This window comes from Microcaecilia unicolor, chromosome 2 (assembly GCF_901765095.1).
Source record: "Microcaecilia unicolor chromosome 2, aMicUni1.1, whole genome shotgun sequence".
In the NCBI taxonomy this organism is placed as follows: Eukaryota; Metazoa; Chordata; class Amphibia; order Gymnophiona; family Siphonopidae; genus Microcaecilia; species Microcaecilia unicolor.
In genome coordinates this window covers 350,105,135-350,125,209 of record NC_044032.1, presented here as the reverse complement: position 1 = coordinate 350,125,209, position 20,075 = coordinate 350,105,135, and the positions used below count along the sequence as shown (strand labels likewise).

Below are 20,075 nucleotides of genomic sequence, written 5' to 3'. Positions count from 1 at the left end.
GGATGGGGAGCCTCAGTGTGTCCATTAGCAGGTGGACATATTGACAGCTCCCAGGGAAAACTCTGTTTTTATATTATACTGTATTGGGAGTTTATTTGTTACTATTTCAATAATTACTGATTGGCTTCTTTGATAATTTGAAATTTATTATGTCTAATATTTATTTAGTAGCCAGAGTTTTTCTTGCCTGGAATTCTGCCTGGGAGAGTAAAAACTTACTCGAGGCCAGGAGATCTCCAGAAGGTTACTTCTGTTGCAGAGGCAAGACAGAAGTGAACACACTCAAATGCAAAAGACTGGATAGCAACCCTCTCACTGCTGGACTGCTGTCTGCATCTTAGTATTGGCAAGTTGTTTAATACAAACTCAAGGTACTGGCTGCATCAACTAAGGCCAGTGCTGGGCTATACAGTCTGAGTCCCACGTATGGCAATCCGGTTTAGGGTGGGTTGTAGAGAGCTTTGACGGAAACTCCACTGGTTTGGAATGCGAGGACAGACTTTTATGGCCTTTGTCCCGCAAATGACAAGACAGATTTAGATAGGTTAGAGTGGGCTTTGACGGCAACTCCAGTAGCTGAAACATAAGGATCAAGTGAGGTGGACTTTTATGGTCTATGTCCCAGAAACTTCAAAGAAAGACCATGATCAAGTAAATAATGTCACGTTCATTTAAATCTTGAATTGATAATGAATGTGACTGTTGGGCAGACTGGATAGACCATTCAGATCTTTATCTGTCATCACTTACTATGTTACTAGGGATATTGGATTAATATGAAGATCCTTAACATAATATGTGTTAAGGGAAGGGATAGAAGGTCTTCTAGTTGGAGCCCTGGCTATGGAGTTCCACAAGGTTGTCCACTCTCTCCCTTTTTGTTTAATGTGTATATGAGTTCCTTGGGTGACTGCTTTTCAAATGATGAAATTCTTATCTTATATAGATGATATATTTCTTTAGGGTTCTGTCTCACCGAGTTTTGATAGTATTTTAAAATCTATCAAATATTACATCTCTTTAATAGACAATTGGGCTATGAATCATCTTTTAAAGCTGAATACACAGAAAACAAAGATACTCTCGTTTGGAGACACAACTAAGCTTCCATATACAATAGTTATATTATTTTCAGGGGAGAAACTAAAAACTGAAGATTACTGCAACTCACTCTTCCCAGATTTCAACCAATCAGTTAAAGTGTCTACAACTGCTGCAAAATATGGCCATCAGATTGATTAGCAGTACTGGATGTTCTGAAAGCGTAGCTGTCATTTTCCAAGATTATCAATGGTTGATGATACGTAAACATATCAATTTTAAAATTCTTTGATTTTTAAATCAATATTTAGATTGAATTCTGAAGGTTTGAGTGAGTTGCTGGTATTTCCATCTGTGGGTAGAAAATTAGACTTTTTGAGAACTTTGAAGTTATGTTTTCCTTCTTTAAAAAATATTCAATTTAAAGCTGATTTTTGAGAAGTCTTTTTCTTGGGTTGGGGCTACAGTATGGAATAAATTACACCTTTGAATTTAAAGTTGGTCCCTTCTTCTCTTTTAGCAAAATGTTAAAAACTTATTTTTTTGAACCATAATTTAAAAAAAATTTTTGGATGTTAAATTTGTTTTTAGTTTAACATATTATTTACTGGATTTTTCTTTCACTGTGTTTTTAGATTGTTATTTTCTCCTTATTGTAAACTGCTTTGAATAGCGGTATAAAAACTCCAATAGTATAGTAGTGGTATATTGTATGATTTAGTGTTTGCTACTCAGCAAGTGTAAATAAATTGCTTAGAGCAATCACTTGCAGATGAAAATACTGTCGCACCTCCCTCTTGTTTTCTTAATTGGAAATGGACTATAAATTAAGAAATGAGTCAGGGGTGGGAAAGAAGACTGAACTAGGCCCTGCTCTGCTTTCCACAGGCTATCTGGTAAAGCTGTAGGATGTATTCGTGGACTGTACTGTTAAAATAATCTATAAAAAATAAAAACATAGGAATAAACAAATGAACCCCTTCCTGGTAATGCAACGTAATAATCTGGCTCTACATTAATAAATTTTGTTCCCTGCCACAAAAAGCACAATGGCAGAGAGAATGCTGTGTTGTCCTTGCCACAAAAACAAAGAAATCTGAGAGCAAACCAGGAGGGGTGAAGGAAGAGGTAGTAAAAGGAACTTCCTTCTTAAAGTAGCAGTAGCTTCGCATAGGAAACAAAGTGAATCTTAAATCAAAGTGAATTCCATCTCCTCATAAAGACTTTTATTCTTTAAATCAGAAGATAGCTGAAGGCAGAAAAAGGAAAGACTATAAGATAAAAACATGGACTCCTCCAGATATCCGAGGAGAAGCAAATCTGAATTCACAATAATCAGGGGACCAATTCTCCTTCTCCAACTGGGCTAGGGAGAAAATATGAGACCTGAATTGGAACAGATGTGTCCACCATCCACTTGAGACAGAGAATATTGGAGAGAGCCACCTGTGAACTGTCCTTATATGCTATGTATCACAGTTCTTTTAGATCTTATCTCCACCCACTGGCTGATGGACATAACTCACTAGGTTCTGGACTTGTCTGGTGGAACAAAAAGGAATTATTATTTTTCTTAGAAATGAACCTATCTGCCCTTTGTAAACATCAGAAAGACACTGCTATCAACCTTGAAAAAAGAACAGGTGAATGAGTGCCAGATGTTGTAATTGATGATGTTGTATCCTGTAATAGCATTACTTTGGAAAATGTGGAGACAAAGTTGGCATTTGGGTTTCTGGCAGGGTGTAGCCCCTGAGCAGGTGCCATTGTCAAACAGTTTGTGGTTGCTGGTGACTATCTGAGGTTAGGAGGCTGTCAGTATACCAGGACAGGAGTGACAACTAAGGCCTGTGAGGGTGGCACTATCCAGGATGGGTTGTAGATTTTCTGATGCATTTTAGTGGTTTCAGCTTGGAGTTGTATGTGACAGCAAGGGCTGTTCTGTTATTTTCTTTTTTTGGGATGGTTCTATAGCAATTGTACCTGGGTATTTATTTGGCCTTGCTGATCTACCTTTTCACTTCAATGGGTGGGTAATGTAATCTCAAAAATGTCTGTTAATAGTTTCTCCAGATGGGACTCTATCTCAGGGAACAAATGTCAATCATACCATATGGCTCGACTATAGTTGTAGGTGATTAATGGAAGCTAGAAGCATGTAGATACACATAAGTACATAAGTAATGCCATACTGGGAAAAGACCAAGGGTCCATCGAGCCCAGCATCTTGTCCACGACAGCGGCCAATCCAGGCCAAGGGCACCTGGCAAGCTTCCCAAACGTACAAACATTCTATACATGTTATTCCTGGGATTTGGGATTTTTCCAAGTCCGTTTAATAGCGGTGGTAGTCAGTGGTTTTCCTAACTACTGCAAATCTATCAAATACATTTCAGCAAGGGATTTCCAGACTTCACAGGGGCACCCTACCATGAGCACCCACAGATATACTTAAAAATATCTCCTTCTGTACAATCACCAGTTTGACTCAATCTTCCATTTAACTTATCCCTAGATAAGCCCTCAATTTTTTCTACCTTTTCTCTAGAAAATTCATAAAATCTCTGAACAGTTCAGTCTGTCTAAAGTCCTTGGTACTTACTATTGCTTTCATCTCCATATTTATAAATGCACGCTGGGGTTGGCGGTGTCAATGCAGAAAAGGCAGCAGGGACAATATCCAGTATCCTCTGATGGTAAGAGAGTCTGAAATAAAGGCAATTACAACTGTTCAATTATGATTACTTATTCTAGAGTATATGCTAGTTTTATCAGTACTACTAATTTCTATAGCACTACTAGATGTACGCAGTGCTGTACACAATACATGCAGGTACCTTTTCTGTCCCTAGAGAATTTACAATCTAAGTTTTTGTACCTGGGGCAATGGAAGGTTAAGTGACTTGCCCAAGGTCGCAAGGAGCTGCAGTGGGAACTGAATCCAGGTTACCGGGATCAAAGCCTGCTGCACTAACCACTAGGCTACTCCTCCACTCCATCAGGGAACAGTATTTCTTGTCAAATACACTTCAACATTCCTGAGTTGTGCACCACCATTTATGAAGAAGCTGGTAAATTCACTGTCACTGCCTGCCAGATTTTCAGTGAACACACACTAAAGTCTGTTGAAATTGGCTGATAAACATATTCAGAAAAAGTATTAAGATGAGTTATTGCAGAATACCACATGTATCTTCATCTTGGCTCAATATGCTTTTTAAGATTTGCACAAAACTGAAGAATTGCAGACTAAGGGACCAATTCAGTAAGCTGTGCTATCCTTTAGATTTACTTGATTATTCTGCACAAATACTAGTCCCAAAGCAGGAATGGATTCTGGATTTAGCTTACACCTTTCCCAGTAGTAGGAAAACAAATTATTGTACAAAAAAATCAGCAGAAAACCAGAGTAGTGCAGTGGACATGCAAAACACTAAATTAAAATATAGCTCCTAACGTTAAAAAAAACTGCACTAAAATCTAGCAGTGTTTATGCTTCTTGTAGTGCCGAATCTTTACACCACCTCAGGCTAGAATGATGCAGTGCAGGAGCAGAGAATGATTGAGGTTACAAGTCACACTTCCTCAGATCCCTCAAAATCCCTGTTGGCCCAAGCAGGCCTCCAGACTACCAACCTCCCTCCCTAACCCCACAAAGGCAGTCCCTGGTGATCCCAGTGAACCTACCACCTGAACCGTCCCCACATCCCCAAAAGCAGGGAGGCAGTTTCCAAGGTTGTGACATCACTCCTATCTCCCAGCTTTAGGAGGTGCATGGGAGAGTGGCTTTCGGAGTCCACTTGGATTACTAGGGACTGACTGCCTTTGTAGGATCAGAGGGACAGAGTCCCACTTGGGCCACTAGGCACTTTTTCTAGGTCAAGAAAGAAGAGATCCAGGGTCCACTAAGCTACCAAGGCATTTTTGTGGGGTATGGTTAGTGGACAGGAGTCAAAGAGCTTAGGAGTTTTTTTTTTTTTTTTTTTGGGGGGGGGGGGGGGGGGGGTTGTGTGAGCCAATGTTGTTCATATACTGACAAAGGAAGATACTTATTCCTGATACAGGAAAGACTGCATATTACTGCAGCTTTTTGCACAGTTTTTTCTGATAGCACTATAATAATCTGCATACCATTAGTTCACTGCATCATGAGTACAAGTGTTTTCTAGTACTTGCATCAAAACACTGAAGCTTATTACAGCAATCTAATGCAGTGTTTACTGCATCAAAGCTTAAGCATAAACCACAAAGAAAAAGTTTATAAACACCATAACATGTTCTATATTTCAGCACAATTTTATACTTCAAACATATAGATCCTGATCTACAGCTTGAAAAGAGAGAAATACCGTTAAATGAAGAACTCGAAAATTTCTGAATTACACCACACATTTACTACTATATTACCAGTTTCAACTTCTATGCGTATTCCTCAAAGAGGGTCTTTAGAACAGACAGTTGAAACCCCTTCTAAGAGCAACAGTTTTAACTTATGCTATCAAGAGAACATAAACAAGTGTTGCCATACTGGGACAGACTGAAGGTCCATCAAAACCCAGTATCCTGTTTACAACAGTAGCCAATCCAGGTTACAAGTACCTGACAAGATCCCAGAACAGTAAAACAGATTTTATGTTGCTTATCTTAGAAATAAGCAGTGGATTTTCCCCAAGTCCATCTTAATGGCTTATGGACTTTTCTTTTAGGAAATTATTCAAACCTTTTTAAAACCCTGCTAAGCTAACTGCTACATTTTCTGGCAACAAATTTGAGTTTAGTTACATGCTGAGTGAAGAAATATTTTCTCCAGTTTGTTTTCAATGTCCTAATTAGTAGCTTCATTTTCTTGTCCCCTAGTCCTAGTATTTTTGTCAAGAGGAAACAAGCGATTCATGTCTACCCATTCCACTCCACTCAGTATTTTATAGACCTCTATCATATCTCCCCTCAGCCGTCTCTTCTCCAAGCTGAAGAGCCTTAGCTGCTTTAGCCTTTCCTCATAGGAAAATCGTCCCACCCCCTTTATCATTTTCATTGCCCTTCTATGCACCTTTTCTAATTCTGCTATACCTTTTTTGAGCTGCAGTGACCAGAGCTGCACATAGTATTTGAGGTGTGGTTGCACCATGGAGTGATACAGAGGTATAACATTCTCATTTTTGTTTTCCATTCCTTTCCTAATAATTCTTAACATTCTATTCCTTTCTTAGCTGCTGCTGCTGCTGCACTCTGAGCAAAGGGGTTCAATATATTATCAATGATATCTAGATCCTTCTCCAGTGTGGTGACTCCTAATATGGAACCTTGCATCACGTGGCTACCCACATGCATCACTTTGCACTTGCTCACAATGAACATCATCTGTCATTTAGACGCCCAGTCTCCAAATCTCATAAGGTCCTCTTGCAATTTAATAACTTGGTGTCACATGCAAATTTAATTACATCACTAGTTATTCCCATCTCTAAATCACTTATAAATATGTTAAAAAGCAGCGGTCCCAGTACAGATCCCCGGGGAACTCCACTAGCTATCCTTCTCCATTGAGAATACTGACCATTTAACGCTACACTCCATTTTCTATTTTTTAACCAGTTTTTAACCCACAATTGGACATTACCTTCTATTAACTAATCACACAACAAATTCTACTGAAAATTCCGTGTATTGAAGGTATTCTGTTCCATACAAACATGAAAATGTGGAGAAAAAAAGACGCCATTATGAGGCTTAGTGCGTGGTGAAAGTGATAAGCTTGTGAATATGGATGCAGTGTGTAGCCCTTGAAACAGCCCGATGGTGGCGAAACAGGGTCTCCTGTTGGGCTTTATGGTCATCGAGGATTGTGAAGAGTGTTGTGGACCAGTGGCATCGTCATCATTCAAGCTAAGTTATAAATGAGAGTTTGTTCACCGGACATATGTGATTGAAATATTGCCTCTATCCTAGTGTATTGTAAAAGGTGTTTGTACAAGCATTTCATGAATGAAGAGTGGAGTTTTTTTTGTGAAGACTAGTGATTGAAGACGAGTTTCTCTGAACATTTGAAAACGTTTTTTTCTTTAAGAGATTTCTCCATGGCTTCTGAAGTCTTTTTTTCTCCACATTTTCATGTTTGTATGGAACAGAACACCTTCAATACATGGAATTTTCAGTAGAATTTGTTGTGTGTTTAGTTGATTGATATTCTACTTATTCCTTCATTATATATCAGTGTGACATTACCTTCTATCCCATAACTTTCTAATTTCCTAAGGTACTTTGTCAAATGCCTTTTGAAAATCGAGATAAATACTGACCGGCTCTTCTTTATCTACATGTTTATTCACCCCTTCAAACAAATGTAGTAGATTAGTGAGGCAAGATTTCCCTTCACTAAATCCGTGTTGGCTTTGGTCTCAATCCATGCTTATGTATATGCACTGTAATTTTGTTATTTATAATAATCTCTGCCATTTTGCCCAGCACCAACATCAGGATCACCATATAATTTCCCAGATCACATCTGGAACCCTTTAAAACAAAAATTGGCGTCACATTGGCCACCCTCCAATCTTCTGGTATCCTTCTTTATTTTAAACGTAAATTACATATTACTAACAATAGCTCTGCAAGTTCATTTTTCAATTCTATCAGTACTGTGGGATGTCTGGCCCAGGTGATTTGCTTTGTCCAATTGCCCTATTACATCTTCCAGGTTCACAGAGATTTGTTTCAGTTTCTCTGACTCATCAGCACTGAATATCATTTCTTGCACTGGTATCTCTTTCACATCTTCCTCAGTGAAGACCAAAGCAAAGAATTCATTTGATCTCTTTGCTGTGGTCTTGTCTTCCCCGAATGGTCTTTTTACCCCTTGGTCACCTAGCAGTCCAACAGATTCTTTTACCAGCTTCTTCTTGTTATGTTATGCTATAAACATCTTCTATTCCAGTTACCAAAATTTTTGCTCAATGCGGATTACATTAAGAGAAAGGGAAATAAGAACCCAGGAGATTACAATTCTTCTGACTCCAATGTCAACAACCTAACAACAAATTGTAACTAAAATATATACAACATAAATTTTACTACATATGCCATTGTAAACTAAGTTACAGATGTTAAATATTTAGAGAACAAAAAGGTCTTAAGAGCCTTTCGTAACACTAGATAATCAGTTACCGTACGGATCTCTAATATACATAAAGTTTTTACTACGAGTATTTGCCTCCAACGCAATCTTCTGTTCAAAGTCTCTTTGCCTTCCTTACTGGCGCTTTGCATTTGACTTGCCATTCCTTATGCTGTTACCTATTATTTTCAATCAGATTCTTCTTCCATTTTCTGAAGGATTTTCTTTTAGCGCTAATAGATTCCTTCACCTCACTTTTTAACCACGCCAGCTGTTGTTTGGCCTTCCTTCCTCCTTTTTAATACACAAAATATATCTGGTCTGGGCTTCCAGGATGGAATTTTTGACTAGCATCCATGTCTGATGTAAATTGACCTTTGCAGCAGCTGCTCTAAGGTTGGGTTTTTTTTTGACCAGTCTCCTCATTTTGTCATAGTCTCCTTTTTTGAAAGTTAAATGCTAACATATTGGATTTCCTTAGTGTACTTATTCCAGGATTATATCAAATCTGATCATGTTATGATCACTGTAATCAAGTGGCCCCAGCACCATTACCTCCTGCACCAGATCATGCGCACCAAAGAGGACTAGGTCTAGAAATGTTCCTCCTCTTGTTGGTTCCTGAACTAGCTTTTCCAAAAAGCAGATTTCATCAAGGAATGTTACCTCCCTAGCATACCCTGTTACATTTATCCAGTCAACACTGGGGTAACTGAAATCATAAACCAAAAAAAAAAACTTCTACATCAATATATTCTGTATCCCAAGGTGAATCTTGTGTTATTTAATAAAACTATACTGGAAGGGGGGGAAAAAAAAAAAAAAAAAAAAAGACTTCAGTAGAAACAAGAGACACCCCTGTTTGAAAGATAAACCTTCATAAACACAGAGGGCTCTATATAATCATGTCATAAAAAAAACTCCACTAATATTTCAATATTCTTCTACTAAACAAGAAACAAACAACCTTTCATGGATACAGAATGAGATGGAGAAAATATTGTTGCCAACTTGGTACTTATCTTGGATGTCACGGTCTCTGTTCCATCATGTTCTGTTGCTGTTCAGATAATTCTCTGTTAAACTTCTCAATGTTCCAATTCCCAACAGGGGTTCCCTTGTTTATCATCTAGGTGATTTGTTTTTGAACTTTAAGATCAGAATATAATAATAAAAAATAAAAAAAATAGAAGACTGACACCACCAGCTCTTGAGATTAAGATCGCAAGTAGTGCAAACTTTTCCATGTAAATGTGTAATAAAACTGGTAGTTCATGTGCTCTTTCACACCTACATGACTGTGGACTTAGCAGTACAGTCCTTCAGTGGTTTAACGCTTTTTGACTGTAACAAATTAAGAGTGGAATTTGGTAGGAGGGGGTTAAGTCAATGATTACACGTTGATACCACAGGGCAAATACCCTAATATCGGGTGCAGACAATTGTTGGTGTCGGGGTGCATATACGAGACATTTTTTTCCCCTCAGATCAAATCGTTGTTTGTATTGTAATTATTAGTAGTGAACTCCTATCAGAGTTTAAAAATCTAGTAGCAGGCTCCAGCAGATCCAAAGTGATAATTACTCTGTAAAATGCAAAATCCACTCAGTATCCATTTAAAAAAAAAAAAAAACAACTTTGAAAGTATGGATTAGAATCCCTTGGGAACAAGATTTTGATCTTCTTCTTTATAAATTGATTGGAGATTTTTATTTAATGGACATGGAGTGGATTTTGCGTTTCATAGTCTTTTTTTATGTCATTTTACAATATTTTATAGACTACAGATAGGAATATACCCTACAGTTATCAAAGCTAAATAGTAAGATTTTAAACAAAATGTCACAGCAGCTAGAAAAGTTTCATGGCCACCTCCTTAAACTGTGAAGAGCACAACATTTCCAGTCTGACCAAAGAGAAACACTCACCTCATGCACTTTTCTAAAACTTCTTTTACAAATTTTGGTTTGGGCTTATCAAGGTCCTGGGTAAGACAATCTGACCTGTGCAGAATGAATAAAAATAAACCTGTTCACCAGTTTAAAGGAAAAAAAAAAAAAAAGAATGGAAGGTTTATGTAAGACATGTACTACTTAATATGATCCCTCTCTCCCTTTGTGTCATTTAACAAGAAACTGTAGTGCACCAGTTGGTTAAGTATGTTTCAATTAAAAGTAAACAATCGGGAGACTGGGGAACTCTTTTACAGAGATGCAGTAAGCCCACTCGCTCTTCCGGGACTACCGCCAGCCCAACGCAGCCACCTGTGGTAGTCCCGCCCCGAGCGCACGCCACTTCCAGGAAAAAGAAAACTCCCGGAAATGGCTTTAACGGCGGGTTACCACAGAAGCTTTTATCAACATCTCAATGGGTGGCGGTAAGGGCTCCCCAACGCATGGCCACGTGATAAGAGTTCTCTCATTGAGTGGCCATTTTTTTTTGGGGGGGGGGGGGGGGGGGTGGTTACTGGCTGTGGAAAAAAAAGGGCCCCGGCACACAGGAAAAACAGGCCCTGCCACTACCGCAGGGCCCTTTTTCCCCACAGCTTAGTAAAAGGGTCCCTATGTGATACACTAGCAGGAGCAGATGTGTGGTGCAGTGGCTCCAGACAATCCTACCTAATTTACTTAAAAATGTGTGATTCAACTTACCATGTAATCATTATGTCGTCTAAGCACTCAATATCCAAATGATGGATAGAAAGGGCAAAAACAAAGGTAGTGACCCAAATTCCTTACAACATGACTTAAATTGCTTCTTGGACAAGAAGAACAAAAGCTTAATCTCCAAACAAGAAATTGTTATAGACAAAACAGATTTGAAGACGAATAAAGCCACGTTAACAGTTTAGTGCACTTACGATTTACAGTAGCAAAATTGAATTGAGCATGTTGCAAAGACCTGGAAGACTGTCAGGAAGATGAGAAACTAAATGTGTAATATCTAATTAAAGCCACTAGATGACACTAAAGCGAATGCTACATACCTGTAGAAGGTATTCTCCGATGACAGCAGGCTGATTGTTCTCACTGATGGGTGACGTCCACGGCAGCCCCTCCAATCGGAAACTTCACTAGCAAAGGGCTTTGCTAGTCCTCGCACGCCCATGTGCGGCCGTCATCCCGCCCGAACCGGCTCGTGTTCATCACTCCCATATGTAGCAAGACAAAGACAAGGGAAGACACAACTCAAAAGGGGAGGTGGGCGGGTTTGTGAGAACAATCAGCCTGCTGTCCTCGGAGAATACCTTCTACAGGTATGTAGCATTCGCTTTCTCCGAGGACAAGCAGGCTGCTTGTTCTCACTGATGGGGTATCCCTAGCCCCCAGGCTCACTCAAAACAACAAACATGGTCAATTGGGCTTCGCAACGGCGAGGACAAAACTGAGATTGACCTAACAATTTATCCAACTGAGAGTGTAGCCTGGAACAGAATAAACATGGGCCTAGGGGGGTGGAGTTGGATTCTAAACCCCCGAACAGATTCTGAAGCACTGACTGCCCGAACCGACTGTCGCGTCAGGTATCCTGCTGCAGGCAGTAATGAGATGTGAATGTGTGGACAGATGACCACGTCGCAGCCTTGCAGATCTCTTCAATAGTGGCTGACTTCAAGCCATGGCTCTAACATTATGAGCCGTGACATGACCCTCAAGAGCCAGCCCAGCCTGGGCGTAAGTGAAGGAAATGCAATCTGCTAACCAATTGGATATGGTGCGTTTCCCTACAGCCACTCCCCTCCTGTTGGGATCAAAAGAAACAATTGGGCGGACTGTCTGTTGGGCTGTGTCCGCTCCAGATAGAAGGCCAATGCTCTTTTGCAGTCCAATGTGTGCAGCTGACGTTCAGCAGGGCAGGAATGAGGACGGGGAAAGAATGTTGGCAAGACAATTGACTGGTTCAGATGGAACTCCGACACAACCTTTGGCAAGAACTTAGGGTGAGTGCGGAGGACTACTCTGTTATTATGAAATTTGGTGTAAGGGGCCTGGGCTACCAGGGCCTGAAGCTCACTGACTCTACGAGCTGAAGTAACTGCCACCAAGAAAATGATCTTCCAGGTAAAGTACTTCAGATGGCATGAGTTCAGTGGCTCAAAAGGAGGTTTCATCAGCTGGGTGAGAACGACATTGAGATCCCATGACACTGTAGGAGGTTTGACGGGGGGCTTTGACAAAAGCAAACCTCTCATGAAGCGAACAACTAAAGGCTGCCCTGAGATCGGTTTACCTTCCACACGATAATGGTATGCACTGATTGCACTAAGGTGAACCCTTACAGAGTTGGTCTTGAGACCAGACTCAGACAAGTGCAGAAGGTATTCAAGCAGGGTCTGTGTAGGACAAGAGCGAGGATCTAGGGCCTTGCTGTCACACCAGACGGCAAACCTCCTCCATAGAAAGAAGTAACTCCTTTTAGTGGAATCTTTCCTGGAAGCAAGCAAGATGCGGGAGACACCCTCTGACAGACCCAAAGAGGCAAAGTCCACGCTCTCAACATCCAGGCCGTGAGAGCCAGAGACCGGAGGTTGGGATGCAGAAGCGCCCCTTCGTCCTGTGTGATGAGGGTCGGAAAACACTCCAATCTCCACGGTTCTTCGGAGGACAACTCCAGAAGAAGAGGGAACCAGATCTGACGCGGCCAAAAGGGAGCAATCAGAATCATGGTGCCTCGGTCTTGCTTGAGTTTCAACAAAGTCTTCCCCACCAGAGGTATGGGAGGATAAGCATACAGGAGACCCTCCCCCCAGTCCAGGAGGAAGGCATCCGGTGCCAGTCTGCCGTTGGCCTGAAGCCTGGAACAGAACTGAGGGACCTTGTGGTTGGCTCGAGATGCAAAGGGATCTACCAAGGGGGGTGCCCCACACCTGGAAGATCTGTCGCACTACTCGGGAGTTGAGCGACCACTCGTGAGGTTGCATAATCCTGCTCAGTCTGTCGGCCAGACTGTTGTTTACGCCTGCCAGGTATGTGGCTTGGAGCACCATGCCCTGACGGCGAGCCCAAAGCCACACGCTGACGGCTTCCTGACACAGGGGGTGAGATCCGGTGCCCCCCTGCTTGTTGATGTAATACATGGCAACCTGGTTGTCTGTCTGAATTTGGATAATTTGGTGGCACAACCGATCTCTGAAAGCCCTCAGAGCGTTCCAGACCGCTCGTAACTCCAGGAGATTGATCTGCAGATCGCGTTCCTGGAGAGGCCAGCTTCCTTGGGTATGAAGCCCATCGACATGAGCTCCTCACCCCAGGAGAGACGCATCCGTAGTCAGCACTTTTTGTGGCTGAGGAATTTGGAAAGGGCATCCCAGAGTCAAATTGGACCAAATCGTCCACCAATACAGGGATTTGAGAAAACTCGTGGACAGGTGGATCACGTCTTCTAGATCCCCAGCAGCCTGAAACCACTGGGAAGCTAGGGTCCATTGAGCAGATCGCATGTGAAGGCGGGCCATGGGAGTCACATGAACTGTGGAGGCCATGTGACCCAGCAATCTCAACATCTGCCGAGCTGTGATCTGCTGGGACGCTCGCACCCGCGAGACGAGGGACAACAAGTTGTTGGCTCTCGCCTCTGGGAGATAGGCACGAGCCGTCCGAGAATCCAGCAGAGCTCCTATGAATTCGAGTCTCTGCACTGGGAGAAGATGGGACTTTGGATAATTTATCACAAACCCCAGTAGCTCCAGGAGGCGAATAGTCATCTGCATGGACTGTAGAGCTCCTGCCTCGGATGTGTTCTTCAGCAGCCAATCGTCGAGATAGGGGAACACGTACACTCCCAGCCTGCGAAGCGCCGCTGCTACTACAGCCAAGCACTTCGTGAACACTCTGGGTGCAGAGGCGAGCCCAAAGGGTAGCACACAGTACTGGAAGTGACGTGTGCCCAGCTGAAATCGCAGATACTGTCTGTGAACTGGCAGTATCGGGATGTGCGTGTAGGCGTCCAAGTCCAGAGAGCATAGCCAGTCGTTTTCCTGAATCATGGGAAGAAGAGTGCCCAGGGAAAGCATCCTGAACTTTTCCTTGACCAGATATTTGTTCAGGGCCCTTAGGTCTAAGATGGGACGCATCCCCCCTGTTTTCTTTTCCACAAGGAAGTACCTGGAATAGAATCCCAGCCCTTCGTGCCCGGATGGCACGGGCTCGACCGCATTGGCGCTGAGAAGGGCGGAGAGTTCCTCTGCAAGTACCTGCTTGTGCTGGAAGTTGTAAGACTGAGCTCCCGGTGGACAATTTGGAGGTTTTGAGGCCAAATTGAGGGTGTATCCTTGACGGACTATTTGGAGAACCCACTGGTCGGAGGTTATGAGAGGCCACCTTTGGTGAAAAACTTTCAACCTCCCCCCGACCGGCACTGACACTTGGATGTCGGCTATGCTCTGCTGGAGCCAGTCAAAAGCTCGTCCCTTGCTTTTGCTGGGGAGCCGAGGGGCCTTGCTGAGGCGCACGCTGCTGACAAGAGCGAGCGCGCTGGGGCTTAGCCTGGGCCACAGGCTGTCGAGGAGGATTGTACCTACGCTTACCAGAAGAGTAGGGAACAGTCTTCCTTCCCCCATAAAAACGTCTACCTGTGGAGGTAGAAGCTGAAGGCTGCCGGCGGGAGAACTTGTCGAAAGCGGTATCCCGCTGGTGGAGCTGCTCTACCACCTGTTCGACCTTCTCTCCAAAAATATTGTCCGCACGGCAAGGCGAGTCCGCAATCCGCTGCTGGATCCTATTCTCCAGGTCGGAGGCATGCAGCCATGAGAGTCTGCGCATCACCACACCTTGAGCAGCGGCCCTGGACGCAACATCAAAGGTATCATACACCCCTGTGGCCAGGAATTTTCTGCACGCCTTCAGCTGCCTGACCACCTCCTGAAATGGCTTGGCTTGCTCAGGAGGGAGCTTGTCCACCAAGCCCGCCAACTGCCGCACATTGTTCCGCATGTGTATGCTCGTGTACAGCTAGTAAGACTGAATTTTGGCCACGAGCATAGAGGAATGGTAGGCCTTCCTCCCAAAGGAGTCTAAGGTTCTAGAGTCTTTGCCTGGGGGCGCCGAAGCATGCTCCCTAGAACTCTTAGCCTTCTTTAGGGCCAAATTCACAACACCAGAGTCGTGAGGCAACTGAGTGCGCATCAGCTCTGGGTCCCCATGGATCCGGTACTGGGACTCGATCTTCTTGGGAATGTGGGGATTACTTAGAGGCTTGTTCCAGTTCGCCAGCAATATCTTTTTTAGGACATGATGCATGGGTACTGTGGACGCTTCCTTAGGTGGAGAAGGATAGTCCAGGAGCTCAAACATTTCAGCCCTGGGCTCGTCCTCCACAACCACCGGGAAGGGGATGGCCGTAGGCATCTCCCGGACAAAGGCCGCAAAAGACAGACTCTTGGGAGGAGAAAGCTGCCTTTCAGGGGAGGGAGTAGGATCAGAAGGAAGGCCATCAGACTCCTCGTCAGAGAAATACCTGATGTCCTCCTCCTCCTCCCACGAGGCCTCACCATCGGTATCAGACACAAGTTCATGAACCTGTGTCTGAAGCCATGCCCGGTTCGACTCCGTGAAAACACGGCTACGGTGTGAGCGTTGAGAGGTAGACTCCCTCGCCCGCACCGGCGAAGCTCCCTCCGCCGACGTCGTCGGGGAGCCTTCCTGGGAGGCGACCGCAGTCGGTACCGCAAGCGGCACTGATGTCGGAGACCTCACCCCGGGCAAGGGGCCAGCCAGCGCCTCACTCGACGGTACCGGTGGCGCAAGCACCCCCGGTACCAGAGGGGAAGGGCGCAACAGCTCTCCCAGGATCTCTGGGAGAACGGCCCGGAGACTCTCGTGCAGGGCGGCTGTGGAGAAAGACATGGAAGCCGATGCAGGCGTCAAAGTCAGAGTCTGTTCCGGGCGTGGAGGCTGTTCCAGGCTGTCCAAGGTGGAGTGCATCGACACCTCCTGAACAGAGGGTGAGCGGTCCTCCCGGTGCCAATGCCTACTGGGGGCCGACTCCCTCGGTGACCCAGAGCTCTCGGTACCGATGCGGGAAGGAGACCGGTGTCGATGGTTCTTTGACTTTTTCAAACGAAGCATGTCACCGGAACTTCCCGGTACCGACGAGGAGGACGTAGAATCCAACCGTCGCTTCCTCAGGGCCGAGGCAGGTCGGTCTCGGGGGGGCTGTACCGCAGGAGCCCTCAGGGTAGGGGGAGACCTACCCGAAGGCTCACCGCCACCAGCAGGGGAATGGACAGCCCTCACCTGCACTCCAGTCGAAGCACCACCGTCCGACGACATCAGCACTAGTGGAGGTCCCGGTACCACCGACGCAGCCTTCCGATGTCTCGGCACCGACGATGCAGAGGGTCGATGCCTCGATGCAATCGATACAGTCGCCGCCGAGGTCGGAGGTCTTGACGCTGTCGACGTCGATGCACTCGATACTCCTGGTGCAGTTGCCAACGAAGAGCCCGAGAACAACACGTTCCACTGGGCCAATCTCGCTACCTGAGTCCTTTTTTGTAAAAGGGCGCAAAGACTACAGGCCTGCGGGCAGTGCCCAGCCCCCAGACACTGAAGACACGACACGTGCCTATCAGTGAGCGAGATTACCCGGGCGCACTGGGTGCACTTCTTGAAGCCGCTGGGAGACTTCGATGACATGGGCGGAAAATTCACGCCGGCGAAATCAAAACTCATAATTGCGGTAAGGCACCAAAAAGAGGGGGAGAAAAAACTCGACCCGAGGCCTCAAAAGGGCCTACCCCGAAAACGAAAGGAAACTTAGCGGGGCAAAAACTGGAAATACGGGGAGGGGAAAAAGACCGAAAGGCCTTTCTCCGAAATCCCTTTTTTTTTTAAAGACGCGAAAAGTCAAAAAGACGCGCGAGGGTCAACTTAAGGGGCACGAATGGCGCAAACACGACCGTACCGAGCGCGGACAAAAGAAGACTGACTAACACGAGCCGGTTCAGGCGGGAAGACGGCTGCGCATGCGCGGTGCGCATGGGCGCGCGAGGACTAGCAAAGCCCTTTGCTAGTGAAGTTTCCGATTGGAGGGGCTGCCGTGGACATCACCCATCAGTGAGAACAAGCAGCCTGCTTGTCCTCGGAGAAAGTATCATAAAGCTATATCATATCTAAGTGCCAATTCTTAGCATTCTGAAAATACTTTGGAGAAAGACTGGAATGTCTACATAAATCCATGTTAACAAATCCATGGCAGGGGAATGCAGCTTATGGCAGATGAAATCCTACAGGTCATGTCTCTTTGAACTGTGCAATATTCGGAGGGAAAGAGAGTTTACACCTATTCTCCTTTCACAAATCAAACAGAAGTACTCATCTAGGAGGGAAAACTGGAAATGTTGAGATCCTATTTATTGCATTTGTATCCCACATTTTCCCACTTATTTGTAGGCTCAATGTGGCTTACAGAGTTTATGACATAGCTATGCCATGATATCAGATACAATTAGTAATGTTCAAAGATTAGGTAAGGGAAGAGAGAAGGTATTAGGCAGGATAGAGGTGGACTGTAATAACTGTGTGGATTAGCGAGGATAGAGGTGGACTGTAATAACTGTGTGGATTGGCGAGGTAGTTTTGTAAGGCTATGGGTTTTCTTAGTAGGCCTTGTGGAAGAGTTGTGTCTTCAGGGATTTGCGGAAGTTATTTATTTCGTCGATAGCTTTCAGGGCTGTAGGTAGTGCATTCCACAACTGCGTGCTTAGGTAGGAGAAGGTGGTGGCGTGTATCAGCTTGTATTTTAGTCCTTTACAGCTGGGGAAGTGCAGATTGAGAAATTTGCGGAATGATCTTTTGGCGTTTCTGGGAGGCAAGTCCACAAGGCTTAGCATGTAGATTGGGGCGTCTGCGTGAATGATTTTGTGTACTATCGTGCAGATCTTGAACGCAATACGTTCCTTGAGTGGGAGCCAGTGAAGTTTCTCTTTTAGTGGTTTTGCACTTTCATATTTCATTTTTCCAAATATGAGTCTGGCGGCAGTATTCTGGGCTGTTTGGAGTTTTTTGATAGTGTGTTCTTTGCAGCCAGCATACAGTGCATTACAATAGTCTAGATGACTTATTACCATTGACTGTACCAGGGTACGGAAAATATATCTCGGGAAGAAAGGTTTTACTCTTTTGAGTTTCCACATGGAGTGGAACATCTTTTTCGTTGTGTTCTTCACGTGAGTATCAAGTGTAAGGTTTCGGTCGATGGTAACTCCAAGAATTTTTAGATTTTGTGCGATGGGGAGAGAACAGTATGGTGTGGTTATTGTGGAGTAGTTTTTGTTGTGTTGTGAGGTGAGTACAAGAGTCATTGTGTTTTCTCTGCGTTGAGTTTCAGCTCCCTCTTACCACTACTTAATTGCTCTGACTCCGTATACTTCAGGGATGGAGCCACAAATAACTCACAAGAGGAGTGAAGTGACAATCACAATACCTAAAACTTTACTAGAACTGTGTTCAGCATATTCTAAGCCCACATTCATTTAAACTTATGCTTTTTATTAATTTTAATAATTTTTAATGTTTTAAAATCAGGAGGAAAAAGCTTCATATAAATGTGGTATGTACAAAGTTTTTACCCATCTCTTCAATCACTGGCTTAAAAAAAACTCCCATATTTTATCCAAAATGGGTGGTGAAAAAGGATTGCACCACATATTAAGAATCTGTTTACAAACGCTTATTTTCAATTAAAGCAATTACATTTATTAAGATCTTACTTTTTAGAAAATCATTTTAGAATGATTGTGCAATCAACAATTTTGTCAAAATGCACTGAGGTGCAGATTTTACCTTGGCGTTTTAAATTGTCTCAGTGCAGGGGTTTTGTTTTGTCTTTCTTTACTATGGTGTGGGCTGACTTTTGGCTTTTAATACTTTATTTTGGAGAATAATATACAGACCTTTTAATAAGTTCTTGATTGTGAAGATTACAACACAGCCCATGACTGAGCCCTTCTGGGTGAAACACGGCCTGTGTTGGGCAATATACTTGTTGGCAACTCTACTATTAAAATGTAAGTATATCTACCACTGATCTGCTCTATTTTTTCCTAAGCTCTCCTAACAGTTGTTATGAGAGAGACCCACCATGGTAATTACAGGAGGGCTATTGCCTCTTATTGGGCCATTTCTCTGGCTAAGGGTGAAGAGGCCTCCGAGGCAGATATTTTGGAGTTTTTACAGGTATTTCATCTTCCCTAGATCTCAGAACAACATGAAGAGGTTCTGAGTGCCCCTATTAATTTAGGAAAAGTATGCCATGGCACTTCAGAAGAAAGGGAAACGGGCTGGGATTTGATATATTGTCTTTCTGTGGTTACAATCAAAGCGGTTTACATATTATACACGGGTACTTATTTTATACTGGGGCAGTGGAGGGTTAAATGACTTGCCCAGAGTACCAAGGAGCTGCAGTGGGAACTGAACTCAGGCCCCTACATTAACCATTAGGCTACTCCTCCACTCCCAAGTCCAAGCAGATTCTCCTTAGTCTTTTATAGGACCTTTAAGGATAGAATTTTTAATGATGAAAAGAAAGGTAAGAGAACAACCGTTTCTCTATTGGAAGCCTCAGTTCATAAAAAAGGGTGAAGATCCTATAGACTGCATGTTTTACAGGCCAATTTTTCTTATTGATGCAGATGTCAAGGTCTTAGGAAATGATCTGCAGCTCCGGACTGAAAATCTTATGCAATTTTAATCGACAAAGATCAGACAGGATTTATTAAAGGTAGGGGTTCTCTTCAAAATACCCATAGCCTTTTTTATCTGATTTAACTAGCACAGAAAAGTACCTTGCTTTATATTTGCTTTAGATGCAGTAAAGGCCATTGATTAGCTCTCATGGCCCTTTCCTCTTGGCAGCTCTTCAGGATTATGGGTTTCAAAAGTATGGACCCATGCTTTAAACGTTTATGCCACCAGCA

The 20,075-nt window shown here is 43.7% G+C and overlaps 1 protein-coding gene across 2 annotated transcripts in view; it reads right to left on the bottom strand.

Moving 5' to 3' along the window:
- The window catches only part of NCBP1 (nuclear cap binding protein subunit 1), a 293,702-nt gene that overhangs the window by 103,382 nt on the left and 170,245 nt on the right, over positions 1 to 20,075 (bottom strand). For both annotated transcript variants that reach the window (XM_030194457.1, XM_030194458.1), the window contains 2 exons: positions 10,084 to 10,158; positions 3,644 to 3,747 (listed from right to left, as the gene is read on the bottom strand). In XM_030194457.1, coding sequence (XP_030050317.1) covers positions 3,644 to 3,747; positions 10,084 to 10,158 — 179 coding nt within the window. The remainder of the gene's footprint in view (positions 1 to 3,643; positions 3,748 to 10,083; positions 10,159 to 20,075) is intronic.